The sequence below is a fragment of the Thalassophryne amazonica genome, chromosome 4 (genome assembly GCF_902500255.1).
Source record: "Thalassophryne amazonica chromosome 4, fThaAma1.1, whole genome shotgun sequence".
Lineage (NCBI taxonomy): Eukaryota > Metazoa > Chordata > Actinopteri > Batrachoidiformes > Batrachoididae > Thalassophryne > Thalassophryne amazonica.
The window spans coordinates 112,945,108-112,966,740 of record NC_047106.1 but is presented as its reverse complement, the minus strand read 5'-3'; the positions used below and the strand labels follow the sequence as shown (position 1 = coordinate 112,966,740).

At 40.4% G+C, this 21,633-nt stretch overlaps 1 protein-coding gene across 1 annotated transcript in view; it reads right to left on the bottom strand.

Annotated features, from left to right (window-relative positions):
- gbe1b (glucan (1,4-alpha-), branching enzyme 1b) overlaps positions 1–21,633 on the bottom strand; it is a 555,782-nt gene that overhangs the window by 462,953 nt on the left and 71,196 nt on the right. Inside the window, exons 4-5 of the mRNA XM_034168442.1 lie at positions 18,570–18,695; positions 12,752–12,887 (exon numbers count right to left, since the gene is read on the bottom strand). Coding sequence (XP_034024333.1) covers positions 12,752–12,887; positions 18,570–18,695 — 262 coding nt within the window. The remainder of the gene's footprint in view (positions 1–12,751; positions 12,888–18,569; positions 18,696–21,633) is intronic.

The following is a 21,633-nucleotide window of genomic DNA, read 5'->3' as shown; positions in this document are numbered from 1 at the left end:
TTATTTTGTCATGTACTGCACAAAAATAGTACATGTATATCTGTATAAACATGTGGCATAGTCTTGAAAGATGACTCTTGAACTGGGACACTGAGCTGACTACTTTGGGCAGTTGTATAGTCAGGTAAGTATATGGACAGCTACATTTTTTTCCTCTTTACACAACTACAGTGGGGTTGAAATGAACATTAACATGTGCTTTTAATATGTGCTTGTGTACACTTATCTTTAATTTGAGAGGTTTAGCAAAAAATACTGTGTCAAGCATTTAGGAATGGCAGCCATTCTTATAGTTTCCCCATTTTCAGAGCTCATAAGTAATTAGACAAACTAAATATAATCATTATTGTTCATACCACTTTTACAGTCAGTTTTCTTTAGATAAGTCAGTGAATGGGTGCATGACCATTTCCCAATTCATGGAAAATGTAAATATGACTGGAGGAGATAGTTCTCAAGAAGTGAGTGATTTCAGAAGGAGAAAGCAAACAAGGGAAGCCACCAAGACACCATCACAACTGAATAAATTGTAGATTTCTGTGGGTGAGACTAAAGAAAATGCACATTAAAGCAACTTTCCAGCAACATGGTAGGGTTCGATTTAACAGTTAAAAAAAAACGCAACAAAGATAAAAACTGCAGATACACGAAGCATCCTGGGAATGTGGAATGAACGGCATGAAAAGTCTGTTGATATAGATTCATTCAAGACCACTTCACTGCTGTAGGTAGAAATATCAGTCAAAAAGTGAGGAAAAAAAAAAAGTGACGAGACACAGAGCGCAGCAGTTAGAAACTATCTCTCATATCAAAAGAAGAGCTGTTGCCTTGCACATCACTAAAGATATGGTTTCATATCTCAGCATTGAGTTAAAAGTGAATATTTAGCCCATTTGATCTAAAATACTAACATATATTGCATATGGTTTTTGGTCCATATTGTCCAGCCCTAGCTTGTGTCCAGGTTGGTACATCACACATCTTTACAGTTAATCACAAAATCCTACTCGACCCTTGACAGCCACACTGTATACATGTGCTCCAGGCGTTTTCTTTTTGAATCAAGTGTTTAGATTCTATAGACAAGCTGAGGCTACATGGAATCAGCCATCTGAGTCAGGGGGCCATGGACAATGTTTCAAATAGACTTAGAAAAGCTGCCTCTATGAATAAGACAACAATAAATTTTTAAACTGTCACTGAGCACTCAAGAGGGATGCCCTGCAGTTTTTCACTGTTGTATGGAGCAGATTTATTTATTTATATCAAAGCTTCTTTTCAGGATAGAGAGAGAAAAATAACATCAGCTTCTGAAGGAGTGTCACAAAGCACTGGGGTGACAGGAAGTTTCTCTTTTATAAATATATATACGCTGTCTTGCCTCAGTCAAGGAAATGAAATGGCAGCAAAGGCAGCAGTCACCAGAGACGAAGGTTAGCCTCCTGGAAGGTCCTATTGTGCACATTCCCTCAGCTGGTGCAGGTGCCGTCTTTGACAGCATTTACACTGGCAACATCCTTTCCAACTAAACAAAATGGCACAACCAAGCAAACAGCATTTATCAGATTGGGCCTGGTCTGCTGTGTCAGTCATATCTGCACCTTTTAATAATGTCAGTGTGGCAGGCTGTGTGTGAATGCAGAACAGCATCACATCCCAGAAAAGTTTCTGTGGAGCCCGATTTCCAATGAAGTCAAAATGTATCTGCACTGGCGTGTTCAAAGCCATGTTCAAATCCTTATAAGTCCTTATAAGGATATAAAATCCTTATAAGTCATACTGATATGGATAAATAGTCTTCCCCTCTAAGTCACACCTGAATTATCAGATGCACTGTTTCCACTTGCCAGGGATATGTACCATCTGTTTTTGCTTTCCTTTTTGTTTCCGCATCCGACTTCAGTTTTAATCAGTTTGTTTTTTGATCACTTTAGCTCTTCAGAAATGATCTCCTCAGGTATTTACACTGATCTCTCGTGTTCCCCAGTGCCAGTACCTCTCATGTTTCATTGTCGTCTACCACCTTACGTATCTCAAAGTGACTGTTCCTGTTTAACCTTGTTTCTGTCACTAACCTCTTTGGATTACTTTACCCAGTCTGACTGCCTAAACTGAGTAGATCTATATGCCTGCCTTTAGGAAACTGCCTGTGGTGAGCCCTTCATGGACACTGTCACCACAGTGACTGATCTTCTGAGTTTTTGACCACGGGACTGTTTTCTGGAACTGCCTCTGATTAATCCCTCACAGGCAACTCTGCCACGCTAACAGATTTATGTGCTTGACCTTAGACTGTTATACTTGTCTTTCATTTTTTCTCAAAATAATTCCAGATATTTTGAGCTGTGAACGGTGAATAACTTGTGGACGATTGCCCAAAAGTGTTGCCACAGCATCAAACACAGCAAGCTCTTTGAGCAGCCGATACAGCACATTTATAATTTAATATGCAATCATGCCAGGCAAGGTGAAAGACCTCCATCTTAGAGTTACACCATTTATGCTTTTATAAGCTTTTTAAAATGTTCAGTAAACCAGGATGACTGTAATCTAGGGCAATATGATTTTTACAGTATCAAGTCCAACAGGCTGGAGAGAGGTGCATTTAGGATATGCATGACATTGTCCACTAAGCAAACCTGTTCAGAGACCAATCCCATAACCTGTGATAATCCAACACATATTTCAGTCACAGGAGAGGAACTAACGTGATAACTGACATAATGGCACTGCAGCAGGAGAGTCTGTGCAAAAATTGAGAAAATTGAAACATTACAAAACACCCAAAAATGCTTTGCTGTGGGATTCAGAGATCTTAATGAACAAGATGTTAAAGCCCTAACCAACGACTCTGCAATAAAGTCACTGGAAAAAAAGTCTGTTCGGCTGCTCCCTTGTTTGCACTCGGTCACCACAGCAAATGCGAAGTGGATCTGCATGTTGAACTGGCAGAGGTTTTATGTCTGATGCCCTTCCTGACACAACTCCACATTACATGGAGAAATGTGGCAGGGGTGGGGTTTGAACCTGAAACCAAGTGCACTAAACACTTGATCACCACCCCTGAAATAATGTCACCAAATCATCTAAAAATGTAGACTGTGAGCCAGTGGGCTTGTACAATACAACCAGATGACATTATGAAATTTCATTAATTTGGCTAGAACTGCTGAAGTCAACATGAGGGATGAAGAGAATTAGAGTTCAAATTAGTTAAATTTGGCATTGCCATAAAACACTAAGCTACAGACACTTTGTAAAATTAAAGCTATTCCTCCACCTTGCCTTATATCGTGTGCAAAATGGAAATTTTCATACCTAGTCAGACACACGAAAGACAAAGGCAACGTTGGGCTTCTGTGTACTTTCACTTAAGCGGATAAGAACTATCCAATGTTCCAAAATTAAATCACATATAAGTAGAGATTGCAAAGACAGTGATAAAGAATCAATAAAGTATAGACTAATCAGCTTACTAAATGTGATGGACAGCATGTTTGAGCTAGGACTTTATCTTGTGTTATGGCTGTGTCACACCATGACTGACAGAGCAAAAGGATTCGTTACATATTTAAATATTTAGTCTTTTGGCAAATTGTCAGTCTCCCTTCAATTTAGGGCTCAGGTGGACAAACGATATCACAGTTCTACAAGTAACACAGATGTGCATTTATCAGAAGGATTTTCCCAGTTTATAGACATATATGTGTGCTGCAGTAAGCTGGATTTGAGCGGGTTCGCCATGGTCTAAAAGCATGACGTCATATTTCCTCACTGTTCATGTGCTGTCCTCACAGTGAGAACATCGAACAACTCCACAGGGCCATGAGAACAATCTAGAACAGCAATCTAGAACAGCATGTTTTTGCCCTACATTTTTCTCAGGCTTTGGAAAGCCTAGGCAAGCACCCTATGAAATTCAGTGAGTAATAAACAGATAATGGATAAATGAGTCCATCTGCTCCAGACTGTTAACATGAAAACTCAAAAACAATAAGTGCTATCATCTTGTAACTTACCAAGTGAAAAGGCCATTTAGTGAGGATAAACGCTTTAAAATTTAAGAGTGGCCGAGTGTCAACAGATTTCCATCAAGAAAAAGTATATGGACAGTCAATGAGATTGAATAAGCAGCCTGCAGACATAATTGTGGCCAGAGAAACTTCAAGAGGTTTATGGACAGTGCACAGCACTTCACTTTATACACATTTTGTTATGTTACAGCCTTATTTGAAATTTGATGAAATTCATTTTATCCCTCAAAATTCGAAACACAACACCCGTAATGACAATGAAAACATTTTTTTTTCTTTTTTACATTTTTTTCAAATTTATTAAAAATGAAAGAAAAAAAAAACACCTAGGAAATCACATGTACATATAGTATTCACAGCCTTTGTCATGAAGCTCAAAAGTGAGCTCAGGTGCATCCTGTTTCTACTGATCATCCTTGAGATGTTTCTACAGCTTAACTGGAGTCCACCTGGGGCAAATTCAGTTAAGTGGACATGATATGGAAAGGCATAGACCTGTCTACATATAAGGTCCCATAGTTGACAGCGCATATTAGAGCACAAACCAAGCATGATGTCAAAGGAATTGTCTGTGGACCTCCAAGACAGGATTGTCTGAAGGCACAAATCTAGGAAAGAGTACAATGAAAGAAGTTGGGATCCACCAGGACTCTTCCTGGAGCTGACCACCCATCTAAACTGAGCGACTGTGTGAGAAGGGCCTTAGTCAGGGAGGTGATCAAGAACCAGATGTTGACTCTGTCAGAGCTCTAGCATTCCTCTGTGGAGAGAGGAGAACCTTCCAGAAGGGCAACAATCTCAACAGAAATCCACCAATCAGGCCTGTATGGTAGAGTGGCCAGACGAAAGCCACTCATTAGTAAAAGGCACATGGCAGCCTGTCTGGAGTTAGCCAAAAGGCACCTGAAGGACTATTAGACCACTCACTCACCTCATTTTCAGCCGCTTTTCCGGTTCAGGTCGTGGGGGCAACAGCTCCAGCCGAGGACCCCAGACGTCCCTTTCCTGTGCCACATTGACCACTTCTGACTGGGGGATCCCGAGGCGTTCCCAGGCCAGTATGGAGATATAATCCCTCCACCTCATCCTGGGTCTTCCCTGGGGTCTCCTCCCAGAAGAACGTGCCTGGAACACCTCCCTAGGGAGGCACCCAGGGCTCACCACCCGCAGGGGGAACCGCTGGTGTCGGGTGCGCTGTCCCATGGGTGGCAGTGAAAGTTGAGGGCCTCGACGGACCAGACCCAGGTGGCAGGGGCTGGCTCTGGGGGTGTGGAATGTCACCATGCTGTGGGGGAAGGAGCCAGAGCTGGTGCGTGAGGTGGAGCAACACCAGTTAGATCTGGCGAGCCTTGCCTCCACGCACAGCCTCGGCTCCGGAACCACTCTCCTTGACAGGGGTTGGATTCTCAGACCATGAAAAACAAAATTCTCTGGTCTGATGAGACATAGATTGAACCCTTTGGCGTGAATGTCAGGTGTCAATTTTGGAGGAAACCAGGCACCATACTGTGGGGATGGTTTTCAGCAGCAGGAACCTGGAGACTAGTCAGGATTGATAATGATAATAATTCATGGTTAGCGCTTCTGCTGTCCTGACACAAAATCAACAAGGTTGGATGCAATATATAAAATGTAACACTGGGAATGCATTTCCCGGGAGTGACGCGAAATGTGAAATGTATGGGATGTCCAGCACATTCAAAAATCATATTCAATTTAATGTCTCAGTTTTGTCCGATTCCTCCTCGTTGCCGTCACCGAGTCGCTGCGTCTATTCTTCTCTGTCCTCTCTCCAGGAGGAGAAGTGGTCAACTTGCTGATAGATAGATAGATAGATAGATTAGATAGATAGGTAGGTCGATCGGTCGGTCGGTAAAGGCCACTAGAGTGGACACCAACCTGCACCCCTCTATACAGAAAGTTTGGAAGAATGAATGGAATTGGTTACCTTATATTTTTTCTCATAAACTAGGAACCTAAAAGCCAAAGCGTATTGAACCACATTTGCATTTAATCACTACACATTTAAGAATACGCCACTTATTACATTACACATATTAGCACTACATGTGCTGACAAATAGCCATCAAAAGTAAATGAAATGTGACTGTAGAAAACATACATTAATCTTTAATACAACCCCTGGCAAAAATTATGGAATCACTGGCCTCGGAGGATGTTCATTCAGTTGTTTAATTTTGTAGAAAAAAGCAGATCACAGACATGACACAAAACTAAAGTCATTTCAAATGGCAACTTTCTGGCTTTAAGAAAAACTAAGAAATCAGGAAAAAAAAAATTGTGGCAGTCAGTAACGTTTACTGTTTAGACCAAGCAGAGGGAAAAAAATATGGAATCACTCAATTCTGAGGAAAAAATTATTGAATCATGAAAAACAAAAGAACGCTCTAACACATCACTAGTATTTTGTTGCACCACCTCTGGCTTTTATAATAGCTTGCAGTCTCTGAGGCATGGATTTAATGAGTGACAAACAGTACTCTTCATCAATCTGGCTCCAACTTTCTCTGACTACTGTTGCCAGATCAACTTTGCAGGTTGGAGCCTTGTCATGGACCATTTTCTTCAACTCCCACCAAAGATTTTCAATTGGATTAAGATCCGGACTATTTGCAGGCCATGACATTGACCCTATGTGTCTTTTTGCAAGGAATGTTTTCACAGTTTTTGCTCTATGGCAAGATGCATTATCATCTTGAAAAATGATTTCATCATCCCCAAACATCCTTTCAATTGATGGGATAAGTGTCCAAAATATCAATGTAAACTTGTGCATTTATTGATGATGTAATGACAGCCATCTCACCAGTGCCTTTACCTGACATGCAGCCCCATATCATCAATGGCTGTGGAAATTTACATGTTCTCTTCAGGCAGTCATCTTTATAAATCTCATTGGAACGGCACCAAACAAAAGTTCCAGCATCATCACCTCGGCCAATGCAGATTCGAGATTCATCACTGAATATGACTTTCATCCAGTCATCCACAGTCCACGATTGCTTTTCCTTAGCCCATTGTAACCTTGTTTTTTTCTGTTTAGGTGTTAATGATGGCTTTCGTTTAGCTTTTCTGTATGTAAATCCCATTTCCTTTAGGCGGTTTCTTACAGTTCGGTCACAGACGTTGACTCCAGTTTCCTCCCATTCGTTCCTCATTTGTTTTGTTGTGCATTTTTGATTTTTGAGACATATTGCTTTAAGTTTTCTGTCTTGACGCTTTGATGTCTTCCTTGGTGTACCAGTATGTTTGCCTTTAACAACCTTCCCATGTTGTTTGTATTTGGTCCAGAGTTTAGACACAGCTGACTGTGAACAACCAACATCTTTTGCAACATTGCGTGATGATTTACCCTCTTAAGAGTTTGATAATCCTCTCCTTTGTTTCAATAGACATCTCTCGTGTTGGAGGCATGATTCATGTCAGTCCACTTGGTGCAACAGCTCTCCAAGGTGTGATCACTCCTTTTTAGATGCAGACTAACGAGCAGATCTGATTTGATGCAGGTGTTAGTTTTGGGGATGAAAATTTACAGGGTGATTCCATAATTTATTCCTCAATTGAGTGAGTCCATATTTTTTTCCCTCTGCTTGGTCTAAAAAAGTAACTGTTACTGACTGCTACAATTTTTTTTTCCTGATTTCTTATAGTGTTTCTTAAAGCCAGAAAGTTGCCATTTGAAATGACTTTAATTTTGTGTCATGTCTGTGATCTGCTTTTTTTCTACAAAATTAAACAACTGAATGAACATCCTCCGAGGCTGGTGATTCCTTAATTATTGCCAGGGATTGTAGACACATTGCAGTTTTTGTTCCATCATCTCCTGTGGTGTTTATAATAAATACTTGTATTCCGGTCTTTTTTCCTTGTTGAAATGGAGATATGAATGAATGAATCTACCAACTTAAAAATGTGCAGATTACTTTTCATGCCATTTTATTTGTCTAAAAATAAATGTTCAAGGCTCCTTATGTTAATTAAGAAATAATCTCATCTGAAACAACAACAGATAAGTTATGGTTTTAATTTGCAGATGAACATTAAAGACTTCTTAAAAAAAACTTATTTTACTTCAATCTATATTAATTACAAGTCGTCTAATGGAAGAAATGTTTAACTTCTTCAAAATGTACAGCAATCAGAAATGAAACTTGAGGTCAAAAAACATTTGTAAGGATTTTCTTTAGACAACTGCTGTGTATAAATGAGCACTTCTGATGTGTGTCTGACATTTCTGCACTCTGCTGTCTTCCATATTTTGGCCTGATGCGTCGTTTCTATTGGACGTGCGAAGCTATGTCGCAGAGCGCAGCGGTGAAAGATGGATCGAGTTTAATTTTGACCGAGGTGAGTTTGACGTCAAGTGGCGGTGTGTGCTGACAATGGAGTGTTGCGCAAGCTTGGTTTTTTGCGTTGCATGAGAGATTCAATGCTTCTCATTGTAAATAATGGGTTTTAGAGTGATGCACAGCGCATCTGCAAGCTCAGTGTGAAAGTCCCTTTAAACGTCTCTGACACAGCTCTCTGCTGTTCAGATTAAACATAGTGTGTGTACACCGCAGCAAATAATATGTCTGTCCAAAATCAATTTGCTTTTAAGACTATTAATTTATCTAAATATTAATAATCTAATAATCTAAAATAATTCATTCCTATAAATAAATGCATTATTTTGATAACCATAGTTAGAATAGTTGTGATTTAGTTTGTTATGTTAAACCATTTCTCTTTTTATGATCCATTATTATGCCATTTATATTTTTATGTATTTTAGATCACGTTGTGAGAGTTTTATACATACTAAATAACAAACTATAAGCCTAATTACATCAAATGATTTGATGTGATATAACCCATCCCAGCTGATCTGTACAAACTGCTCCCCACGGTTTGGTGTGCATGTGAACCACGGATTAACTGACATTTACATAAGTGTAACTTTGCATTACGATGGCTTGTTTTTAAAGTGGTAACTGCATTAATTTCTATACAATAATGGTAAAAATCACATTCCGAGTAAAGGTTAAAGCAGCTGCGTGTGTGTGACGTGCAGTCGTGAACGCAGCCCATTAAAAACCAGTCTCGTGTTACGGTTGCTGTGCACTCAGCCCCACTTGTAGATCCAACATTACATATTTTAATTTGTTAAGTTTTAAGATGACAGCATTTTATGTTAAACCAGTACAAGCCTTGGCTTTTATCTACGTTGAGAAATAACTACTTTATTTTGGTTCATATCTATTTTTTTTTAATTCAAGAATTAGGTTTGTTCACAATTACTCAATAGTTTCTTTCAAGAAATACTATATATATATTTTTTTGATTAATAATTTATTTATATTTCAGGCACAAAATTTACAAAGTGCTGTACATAACAGATCATCAAACGGAACAGTGGAACATTACACGTTGTATTGTTTATATGTTACTCAATAAAATGTTGTTCAATTTCAATTCAATTTCAATTTAATCAGCTTACAAAGTGCCAAATCACAACAAAAGCTGTCTCAAGGAGCCTCACAAAGAACAGTTCAACATAAAAAACTAAAATAAATAAATAAAAATTTAAAAATTCAAATACATAAAGTTACATGGTTATGCATGATTAACTCCATACTGACAACACAGTAATGGCAGCGCCAAGCACCAGCCAGTCACATTTCAACAAACCAAAGGAATTAAATGGGCACTGGCAGTGATAAATGCACATACAGCAGTAAGTCGGTTCTTTAGATTTCTCCTTTTTCTTACTCAGGGTTGCCACAGCAGATGAGATATGGATCTACATGTTGATTTGGCACAGCCAGATGCCCTTCCTGACCCAAGTCCATATTACATACAGAATGGGCACGGGTGGTCTTGAACCTTCTGTTTTGAAAGTAAATTAACTAACCACATGGATGTCAAGCAAATACAGAATTAATTAATTCCTGAAAGCAAAGAGTATAAGAAAATCAGAACAAACTAATAGCTTGTTCAACAAATTAATACATTTTTAGATGTCTTTGAATATAATTTCTTACCACAATATAAGCCAGTACTGCTGTAATAAACACTTCTCAGTGTCTTTAGTTTGTTATCTAAATAACAGGACCAGTTAAATGTGGCTTTTGCATTACTAAACAAGTCTTTCTGTACAGCTGGTGACAGCCTGTGTCCATGTGGCTCAGAAAAATGACCCACCCATGTTTTCATGACACTGCTGCAACGCCAATATCAACAGGGCAGCTGTGCCACTAAATATTACCAGTATCACATTTATAACTTACAAAATGTCAACAAGAATCACCACAAACTGTCACCATCCCAATATGAAATGTCATAAATACATTATTATGCATGTATGACAAGCTGCAAAGTGTGGACATGCTGACAAGATGTCACCAGGAACCTGCCACAGCCTGCGTGGCTTGAGGGAATCTGCAACAAAAATCATTTTCTTTTGTTTTCTTTTTTATATATAAATACAGTGCACATGATGTATCTTAATTATTATGAAATACAGACAAGATAAGAACGACTGATATTACTGCAGGCTGAAGAATGTCTGCTGTCGCTTCATGCCGTGAGTCTAGTTAGTTTCTGGGCGGTGTCTGGTGAGTTTGTGTTGTGTTTATGACAGCTTGTTGGTGAGCTGTGGTCACTTATTCCCTGATGTATTGCTGTTCAGCCAGATGCATTCACAAAAATGGCTAAAAACATCATAAATGGACTGCATTTATATAGCGCTTTTCCATCTGCATCAGACACTCAAAGCTCTTTACAACTAAACTCAAATTCACCCCGATGTGAGGCTGCTGCCATACAAGGTACTTCAAACCAGGAGCAACTAGGGGATTAAGGACCTTGCCCAAGGGCCCTTAGTGATTTCCCGGTCAGGCTGGAATTTGAACCGAAGAGCCTCTGGTCTCAAGCCCAACGCTTAACCACTAGACCATCACCTCCCCATCATCACAAAATACCAACATGGTGGACAATATGTGAACATTTCAAAAGCTGTTGTGGTGTCTCCTCCCAGGTCATGATGACACATCAAAGTGAGTCACAGCATGGTGCCTAAGGTCAGCAAGACATCAACAGGACTCACCAAGCCTTAAGGTGCACTGACACTGATTCACGCACTTGCCCGACCTGTGTCACGCAGGAGAGTAAACTCGTCTTTAACAGGTGCATACTGAAAGTGAGAGGGGCACCGGCATGTGCAATTGTTCAAAGAGAATTTTGAAATGTTCAACAAAAAAAAAAAATCCTTCACGCATAAATGTCATGCTACGTGGCGCGATCTGCTCGCAAACATGACATGCAGCTTGTCAAATGGAGTAAAGAAAAAGTGAACAGAGTGAGTGGTTGTGTCCGAGAATCCCATCACAGCGCAGCTCATCTGAAGGATTATAAGAGATGTTAAATCTATCATAAACATACATAAACAGTTGCAGACAAGAAGGAAAGAACATACAACTGTTTTACCAAGCCATGACAATGTAAGCATGACAAATAATTACCTTTTTAGACAGCTCCAAATGCTTTCTCCAGCTCATTCACTACGCACATGAATGTCACCACTGGAGCGAACCTCTATGATTCAGGAAGCAATTAGAGCCGTTTTCAACACACAACTTGCAGAGAACATGATTAATCCACTACAAAATAATTATTTTATATACACAGCATCCAGCAGAGAGCACGTGGCAGGTGGTGGAACAAAACACGGCATCCAGCTGGGATCACAGCGGGTGGGATCATCATGACAATGTGCATGCAAGTATGTGCAGTTTGTAAAGGTGCACCTTTACAGTCAACATAGTCAAGGCGGAAACCCTCCACAACATTATTTTAATGACTCCAGAACACTTAAAGGTACTCGCTAGGTTTGGTTCCGCAATGATTAATACAACTTGAATTATTGGTGTTCAATAAAAGTGCTACACTTAAGCCCCTTTCACACCGAGCCAACTTAGAGTTGCGTAATGCAGCATACCAACTATGCTGATCTTATGCAGCCCTACATAGCAATACACTAACGGTCCTCGAAATGGACGCAAAAAAATTAAACGTTTAATTTTTCCACAGACTTTCGACATAGAGCACTGCGTCCAGTGCTCTATGTCATTCTGCGCCCCCTACCTGCATGGAATGGCATAATGAAAACTCAGTTCTGTTCTTGTACATTTGTGTTCCATCGGTCGTGTTTGTAGGGACCATTCAAAACAATAAATAAATAAATAAAAAGCACCGCTGTCCAGCAGTGAGTGACTTCAGGCCATGTCAGGAAACACAATGTTGCCTTGCTCATGTGTGCAGAGCGAAGGTGACACATCTGACACTTAAAAACAGTGGAAACAGCCGCACTCAAAGCACTATGGCATGTCTGCTAGGTTACGGACCAATGTTGGCAGAGAAGGCAGAGGCCAGAGGAAGGCAAAAAAATAAATAAAAGGGGCTTTTCAGCCCTGTCAAACCTCAAACTTCCCAGCCTCACAGCTGGATAAGATTTGATGGACATTGTCTTAATGCTCGACTTCCTTTCTGCACTCTTCTTGAGAAAATACAAAATGTTCTCAAGCTGATTCGACACAGGCTCTGACTGAAACCATCGCTTAGTCGACGAGAGTCGCAACAGCATGACTGCTGTGCATTTTTGGCAGAGCTGAATAGACAACAAAATAACACGGAGGCTGTGCCATTTCGGGTCTTACCCAGGTACTTTATACGCGGCAGCACATTGGTTCTGAAGTTGGTGTATGAGGCAACTTTTCCCTCTGGTGATGCAATCCCAACATGAGACTCGTATATTCTCAGGCTGGTGGGCTTCTTTGGGCGAGGGTGGATGTGCTGAAGAACAAAATGCAAATTGGAAAAAAAAGATCATGACTTCAGCTTTATTATCATCATTATTTGCATAAATTGCTAAAAAGTACACATGGTGAAAAATTATGAACTATAAGGTCAAAGGAAAAATGTGAACTTTATAGATCTCTCTCTACAGATATCGCACCCTGGAGAGTACTATGCGCTATAAATGAAAAGCAACATGATTCAAACACATCGAAAACAAGGGTTGCGTTATACATCCAAAAAATTTCTTGATGGCTCCAAAGAAGGTTTTGTGAACCCTCAGTTCATGTGATGTGCATGACTGAATTACTTCTGAATAAAATGAGTGCACTGCCAGTCAGAGGGAGTACTCACATTAAAGTGGTGCCCCCATGACAGGTGATAAAGAACAACAGCCTCTTATTTAGTTGACTTGTGCACACGTGTTTAGGATGTTGAGTCACTCGGAGGTGTGTTCTGCACTTTAAAATCAGCAGCAGCAGCAGCATCAAGCACCAACCTAAAGAACACCCTCAGCAACACTTCATGAGATGCAGGAATAACTTAAAATGTTACAGCAATGGTACAAACATTAACTATGTGTTATCTTTGTCACTGCAACTCCGTACACAACAACGCTGTGTTTATCCTTTTAAATTACAGCAATGAGGCAATGACGTGCAATGCCTGCAACAACCACAGTGATGCAAACAGAATTCTGAACCAAAACATCACCTGTATTAAAAGGTTTTTCAACAAACTTATGAACATGAGTGTGTGCACATTGAGACGGGTAGTACACCAATGTCATAGTTATCACCAGTGTGATTAGTGTGCAACAGCATGGATTCCTCAATACTATCAACACAGAGCGACATCAGCTTTCCCCCATAGTTGTATAGGCAGGCCAACAACAACACCACTCTTTTTTAATGTTATCAATGAAAATTAACAGACAAACTAATGAAAAATAACGTCAAATATTCACTAATGTGGAAATCAGCCATTTTGCATCAGCCACAACAATCTCATCAACTCTGCAGTGCTGAGTGGCTGCGATGATTATGTTACACATACAAGAGCATGTCAATGTCAATACATGTAGGCTCACGTAAAGTAATTAGCATTCCCAAGCTTTTAACACCGACCCTGCATTCAGACACATATACATAGACAGCTTTTTGGTGCCCTCCTGTGCCTCATGATGCCTTCTAGTGTATACTCATACCCAACTGAATTGAAAGAATTTTTCTGAAATGACGTCACAGCCTGCTTGAGCTGCTGCCCCGCGACCCGACCTCAGATAAGCGGAAGAAAATGGATGGATGGATGGATGGATGGATGTTACAGCCCTGCCTCTCCAACCTCAGCCACTGGTAATGAATGACATGTTGTTAACAGTATAATTTAAGTTTTGTTTTTTGTCTCGGTGGATCATTGGTGGGATTTTAGTCGTGAGCAGAGTGCTGAAGAGACGATGGTTGGCTGTGGTCAACGCTAATTGTGAATAAATGGAGCACTGTGAAGCTTTTAATTGTAGTTGTAATGTGGTACTTGGAAAGCCAAATATTTTCTAAGGTGGTACTCATAATAAAAAGACTGAACCGCTGGTGTAGTCGTTAAAGCAGTGGACTTCAGATTAGAGGATCCTTGGTTCAAATCCATGTCAGACCAGAAAAATTACTTAGGGTCCTTAAAGAACCTTAATAACATAAGGTACATTTTATTGATCCCACAACAGGGAAAATCACTTGTTGCAGCAGCAAAAGTCATATACAGTTTTATGTAAAAGTTTAGGTACCCCTGATGATTTCCATGATTTTCCTTTATAAATCATTGGTGGTTTGGATCAGCAATTTCAGTTAAATATATCATATAGCGGACAGACACAGTGATAGTTGAGAGAGCAACTCCAACTCTGTCACTGAGTCTTGAACATTGTTCTCAAGAATCTGCCGATATTGACTGGAATCCATGTGACACTCAGCTTTAACAAGATTCCCAGTACCTGCACTGGCCACACAGCCCCACAGCATGATGGAACGACCTCCAAATTTTACTGGAGGTAGCGAGTGTTTTTCTTGGAATGCTGTGTTCTTTTTCAGCCATGCCCCTTGTTACGTCCAAATAACTCATTCGTTTCATCAGTCCACGGCACCTTATTCTAAAATGAAGCTGGCTTGTCCAAATGTGTTTTAGCATACCTCAAGTGACTGTTTGTGGTGTGTATGCAGAAAAGGCTTCCTCTGCATTATAGCATCATACAGCATCTCTTTGTGCAAAGTGCGCTATATAGTTGAATGATGCACAGACACTATCTGCAGCAAAATCATGTTGTAGGTCTTTGGAGCAGATCTGTTGGTTAACTATGACTGTTGTCACCATCCTTCCCTTCAGCTTATCTGAGATTTTTCTTGGCCTGTTACTTTGGGTCTTAGCCAGTACTGTGCCTGCGGTCTTCCATTTCCTCACTATGTTCCTCACAGTGGAAAATGACAGCTGAAATCTCTGAGAGAGCTTTTTTTTAATCGTTCCCCTAAACCATGATGTTGAACAATCTTTGTTTTTAGGTCATTTGAGAGTTGTTTTGAGGCTCCCATGTTGCCATTCATTAGAAGAGATGCAAAGAAGGGAAACATTTGCAAATGGCCACCTTAAATACCCTTTCTCATGATTGGATTCACCTGTGTAAGGAGCTCAAGTGAGCTTCAGTGCTCTTCAATGAGCTTACCAAACCAATTCTGTGTTCCAATAATTACTGTTAAATGTATTCAAATCAATAAAATGACAAAAATACTAGAAACTTCATTTCACTTCTCAAATATCAGTGTGTTCATCTGCTATATGATATATTTAACTGAAATTTCTGATCCAAACAACCAATAATTTATAAAGGGAAATCATTGAAATTATCAGAGGTGCCCAAACTTTTGCATACAACTGTACAGTGAGGCAAATAAGTATTTGATCCACTGTGAATTTTGCAAGTTTTCCCACGTACACAGAATGGAGAAGATTGTAATTTTATCACTGCAAGACTTCAACTGTGACAAACAGAATAAAAAAAAAAAAAAAAAAAAAAAAAAAAAAAATCAGAAAATGACTTATCTGGCTGGGTGGTTTGGAATGGCTGGACACAAATGCAAGGCTTGGACAAACAGGTCTGGGTTTTTAATAATAGTTTACTGGTGTGGGTTGCAGAGGTCGGTACACGAGTAGGCAGCCCAAAGAATACAGCAATACAAAAATCATCAGGCTAAGGCGTGGTTGAGAATACAGGCAGGAGGTCAAAAACACTATGAGGCAGGCGGGACTATGTGAACATAAGGTACAGAGCTGGAAAGAAGACACAAGGCGCATCGATCTGGCGAGGGACTAAAGCACCAAGTGAACCTTAAATACACCCAGGTGATGAGCTGCAGATTAGAAAGAGGTGTGCGTGGAACGCAACAGAACAAGGGTGTGGCCAGACAGTATTACCAAGAGACATATGAAGTACCAAGAGACAGACACTGGAGATAGCGACAGAAAACCCCAAGCAGAAAAACCCAGCAAGAGAATTAACACCAGAGGAAAACAATAAAAGAAATCAACTAAGACAGAGCATACATAACTAAGACAAAAATCCAAATCCTGACAATTGTGATTTTTAAATAATTAATTTGCATTTTATTGCATGAAATAAGTATTTGATACAATGGAAAAACAGACCTTAATATTTGGTACAGAAACCTTTGTTTGCAATTACAAAGGTCAGACGTTTCCGATAGTTTTTGACCAAGTCTGCAAACACTGTAGCAAGGATTGAGGTCCTCTCCTCCATACAGATCTTCTCCAGATATTTCAGGTTTCGGGTTTCAGCTCCCTCCAAAGATTTTCTATTGAGTTCAGGTCTGGACACTGGCTAGGCCACTCCACGACCTTAAAATGTTTCTTACGGAGCCCCTCCTTAGTTGCCCTTGCTGTGTGTTTGGGGTCATTGTCATGCTGGAAGACCCTGCCATGACCCATCTTCAGTGCTCTTACTGAGGGAAGGAGGTTGTTTTCCAAAATCTTGTGACACATGACCCCATCCATTCTCCCTTCAATATGGTGCAGTCGTTGTGTTCCCTTTGCAGAAAAGCACCTCCAAAAATGATGTTTCCACCCCCATGCTTCACGGTTGGGACAGTGTTCTTAGGATTGTTCTCATCCTCCAAACACGATGAGTGCAGTTGATACCAAAAAGCTCTATTCTGGTCTCATCTGACTACATGTCCTTTTCCCATGCCTCCTCTGGATCATCCAGATGGTCATTGGTGAACTTCAGACAGGCCTGGACATGTGCTGGCGTGAGCAGGGGGACCTTGCAGGATTTTAAACCATGACGGCGTCGTGTGTTACTAATGTAATCTTTGTGACTGTGGGCCCAGCTCTCTTTAGGTCACTGACCAGGTCCTCCCGTGTAGTTCTGGGCTTTCTCAGAATCATCCTTATCCCATGAGGTGAGATCTTGCATGGAGCCGCAGACTGAGGAAGCTTGACAGTCATCATGTGTTTCTTCTATTTTCTAAGAACTGCACCAACAGTTGTTGCCTTCTCACCAAGCTGCTTGCCTGTTGTCCTGTAGCCCATCCCAGCCTTGTGCAAGTCTACAGTTTTGTCCCCAGTGTCCTTAGACAGCTCTTTGGTATTGGCCATGGTGGATAGGTTGAAGTGTGATTGACTGAGTGTGTGGACAGGTGTCTTTTATACAGGTCATGAGTTCAAACAGGTGCAATTAATTCAGGTAAAGAGTGCAGAATAGGGGGGCTTCTTGAAGAAAAGCTAACAGGTCTGTGAGAGCCAGAAGTCTTGCTTGTTGCTAGGTAATCAAGTACTTATTTCATGCAATAAAATGCAAATTAATTATTTAACAATCATACAATGTGATTTCCGGATTATTATTTTTTTTTAGATTCTGTCTCTCACAGTTGAAGTGTACCTATGATAAACATTACAGACCTCTCCATTCTTTGTAGGTGGGAAAACTTGCGAAATCGACAGTCGATCAAATACTTATTTGCTTCACTGTAGCAGTAAAGAAAAAATATTTACATGAAAGAAAGGTGACTAAAACATAGTGCAGTGTTTGCTCTTTGATATTTTTGGAAAGTTTATTTTTTTGTATTTATTTGTATTTGAAATGGCATAAACCAACTAAAATGTGTGAAATACCAAGTGTTACTTTTGGAGAGCACTGTACATTTCAAGTCAGACAATGTTGTCTGTAAGAGCTCGAAACACGCATTTCACACAGACACATTTGAAACCTAGAGCTTTGAAAAATCTTGGTATTGTCTGCGACATAACAGAAAAGATTTGGCCAAATAAGACTTTTTTGTTTTCCACCGTGTGGAATTTGGTGGTGGTGAATTAGAAGATCTTAGTTGAATCATGGAGATTTGAGATTGCCGGAGTCCGACTCAAAGACAAAAACCTGCAGTTTACTGCTCTGGAGTTGGCCGTGAACCTCTGTGTTTTCCACACAAATATGACTGATTTTTAAAAATAATCACATGGTCTAAATCCTATTTAACATAAAAGCTAATGTGCTTCCTGCAGCAAGGAGACTGCCTATTATTTTACCAAGTCACCAAGTACAGTATGTTTTTAAAAATATGTTGGGTCATTTTGGGAATCCCCCCCCCCAAAAAAACAAGAAAAACAAATCAAACATACAGTGTAAGGATGAGGGGGATCCCAGTGAATCCAATCATAGATGACAGCCTTGTTTTCTTTGGTCACATATTTCGCCCAGGGTGAGATCCGGTACAGTCGCTCGCCTTCTTTGGTATGAACGACTATCTGGGAAAATAAAACAAATGAGTAGTGTTAAAAACAACAAGGGCAAATAAAGAAATGACACAGAGACCTTTCAACCATTCAACACAATACAGCAGATACTCACAAAGGAACATGCGTATGTACGTCTTGCGGTAGAATCAAAACAAAGATACAATTAAAGACAATGATATTCAGCATGTAGCATGGTAGCTTAGTGACTAGCACTGCTGTCTCACAGAGGGAAGGTCCCAGGTTTGTGTATGAACTGGTTCTTTCTGCATGGTGTCTGCATGTTCCCCCAGCATGTGTGTGGGTTCCCTCCAGGTGCTTCACTTTCCTCCTACTTCCAGAGACATGCAGATTAGATGACTTTGTGACTCTAGAGTAATCTCTGTTCATCAGCCCTGCTATCGATTTGCATCCTGTCCAGGGATTACCCCACCTTTCGCACATTTTCTAACGGGATAGGTTACAGCCTCCAGTGACCCTTAACTAGAATAAGCTGGTTTAGAAAATGGATGGATGGACAATATTGAGCAAAACAGACTGATATGACCTTTGTAGACATGATATTCATATGTATTTATATTATAATAGCCAAGTGGCCTCTCTGTGCATGCATGTGTATGGCTTCAATTGCAGGGAAACAGGTAAGAGCTGACACTTGCCGTTTGGTATACTTATGTATTTTGGGTCAAGGATGAACAGAAAGTTGATAGGGCTAATATTTTTGGAAAAATCTGCAATATTAGCTAACAACAGTGAAAAATGGACATTGTGCTGCAATGCACCATAGGGGTATGGGTTTTGGGGTTTGAAATGTTATTGTGGTTCATGCTAGTAAGTTATTCATTTATTGTGTTTTTGGAGTTCAATTTGTTTAGTCAGTTTAGTTAAGTGTCATGTTGCCATTACCATGAGTGAAAACTGTACTCCGTTTGATGGGTCCACCACTGTCTCCGTTTGTAGGTGTGTAAAAATAAAAGCACCTGCTTGCAGCAGAATGCAGAGAAGACAAAAAGCTCCATGTGCATGCGCATAACTTCAAATCAGGGAGAAACTGGGGAGAGCTGACAATTCACCATGCAGATCCACCTTGAATTTGCTGTGGTGACCCCCAGTTAAAACAAGGGAGCACCTGAAGGGACTTATTTACAATAGAATACCTTCATGACTTCTGCAGCAGTGGTCATCACTGGTGGCTCACAGCAAGAAGGTCATGGGACTGCTTCCCACCCTTTCTGTGTAGAGTTTGTGTGTTCTCCCTGTGTCTGTGTGGGTTTTCTCCGGGTACTCCGCTTTCCTCCCACAATCAAAACGTGCTTATTTAGGCTCTGCTCCTTTCTCTGCCCCTGACCAAGGCAGAGTCTCTACATCTGGAGTTGGTCCCCATGCACCAGACTGTGGCTGCCCACTGCTTCTAGTGGTTGGATTGTGTCTAACTATAATTAGGATGAGTTCAATGCAGAGGACAAATTTTGTTGTATGTATGTATGTATAGATGCAAAATGATAATAAAGGCTCTTCTTCTTCTGAAGGTTTCAGAGCCTTGACGTGTTAAATTTTGGTCAGTATGGATACAGTATTGTATCCATTTCCCAAAGATGAAATTCTTACATCATCAAACAGTGTGCTCTTGCTCCCCATCCATTATATTGAAAAGATGATGCAGATTGTTCAACCAATAAACCAAACATTTTTCAGTGTCAACAGCAAAACCACTCCTCTTCCCTAAAGCAACTCCATTCTCTGCAATACAAAGCTCACACCAACAATATTACAGTCTGCTGGTCTTAGATGCCACCGTACATTCACATCACAGGCAATAAGGCTCAATTGTGATGGTGATCCTGAACAAAATATAAATTAGAATAGTTGTGAAGTTATGGTGAGTGTAAATAAGTGTAAAGTTTTGCCCCTAATTTCAATTTGGTGGTCACAAATGCTGCTTTTCTTTTCACTTTCCTTTTTCTGTCACTTCTGTGTGATGTCCAACAGGGTTTCTTCCCCACTCTCTTTATATTAAAAACACTTGCTCACTCATTCAGAGGGGAGATTTTAAACCATGGCACAATTTAGAAAAATGACACTTTCTTTATCTGTCTGCAATTTAGGAGTGGAAGGATGGTTAAATGAGCAAAGTTCAGAAATCTAACAAAAGTAATGTCGCCTCATTCAGTCAAATAAGAAAGGAAAAAAGCAACATGAGAGTTAAAAGAAACAAACAAACAAAAAAAATCCATCAGGAAATCGATCCTGTGGCGTTACCCACAGTATGTGTTCACCTTGTTTTGTCCCCTGCAGAAACAGGCAAGAAAACCCAACTAACTCTGGCTACTGTTGTGAAGTAATGACTGCTCCAAAACCACCTGCCTGTGAGCCGCCAGCCAGACCCCCCTCTGGGGCTTTTTATTATGGCCAGGCCACCTGGGGGGTGAGCTGCCTAGCTCTCCTTATGACATGCTTCACAGTTTATAGGATTAAGAAAAGATAGTTGGATAAATGGACTGGCCTAAAGCCTGACAGAGCAGTGGTCCTTCAGACAAATTGGCCAGCGTTAGGTACATTAAGAGGGCTTGGGGGGCGGTGACTACTTGGCAGGTTATAGGGCTGTGTGAAGAGGGGAATAAAAATAAAAATAATAAGCAATCAAAAGAAACATACAATAACAAGGGGGGGGGGGGGGGGGGGCAAGTTCAGTTTAATAGCTTAAATCAGAATTTAAGAGAGCAAATGGTAAATATTCTATCTGAAAATGGACAGTGCTTGTTTAGAAAGACAAACTGGACCCTTGGACAAAGAGGATGGAGTGGCACACTGCTCTACATAAGAGTGATTGGAGCTGGTCTTGTGTTTCCACGTGGGAGTGCTGTGGAACTAAATCTAAAGTGGAGCTCACAGCAAGACAACCATTCACAGGCAGCAGGGGTGCACGAGGAGAGGCCAGGTGCCAGCGTCT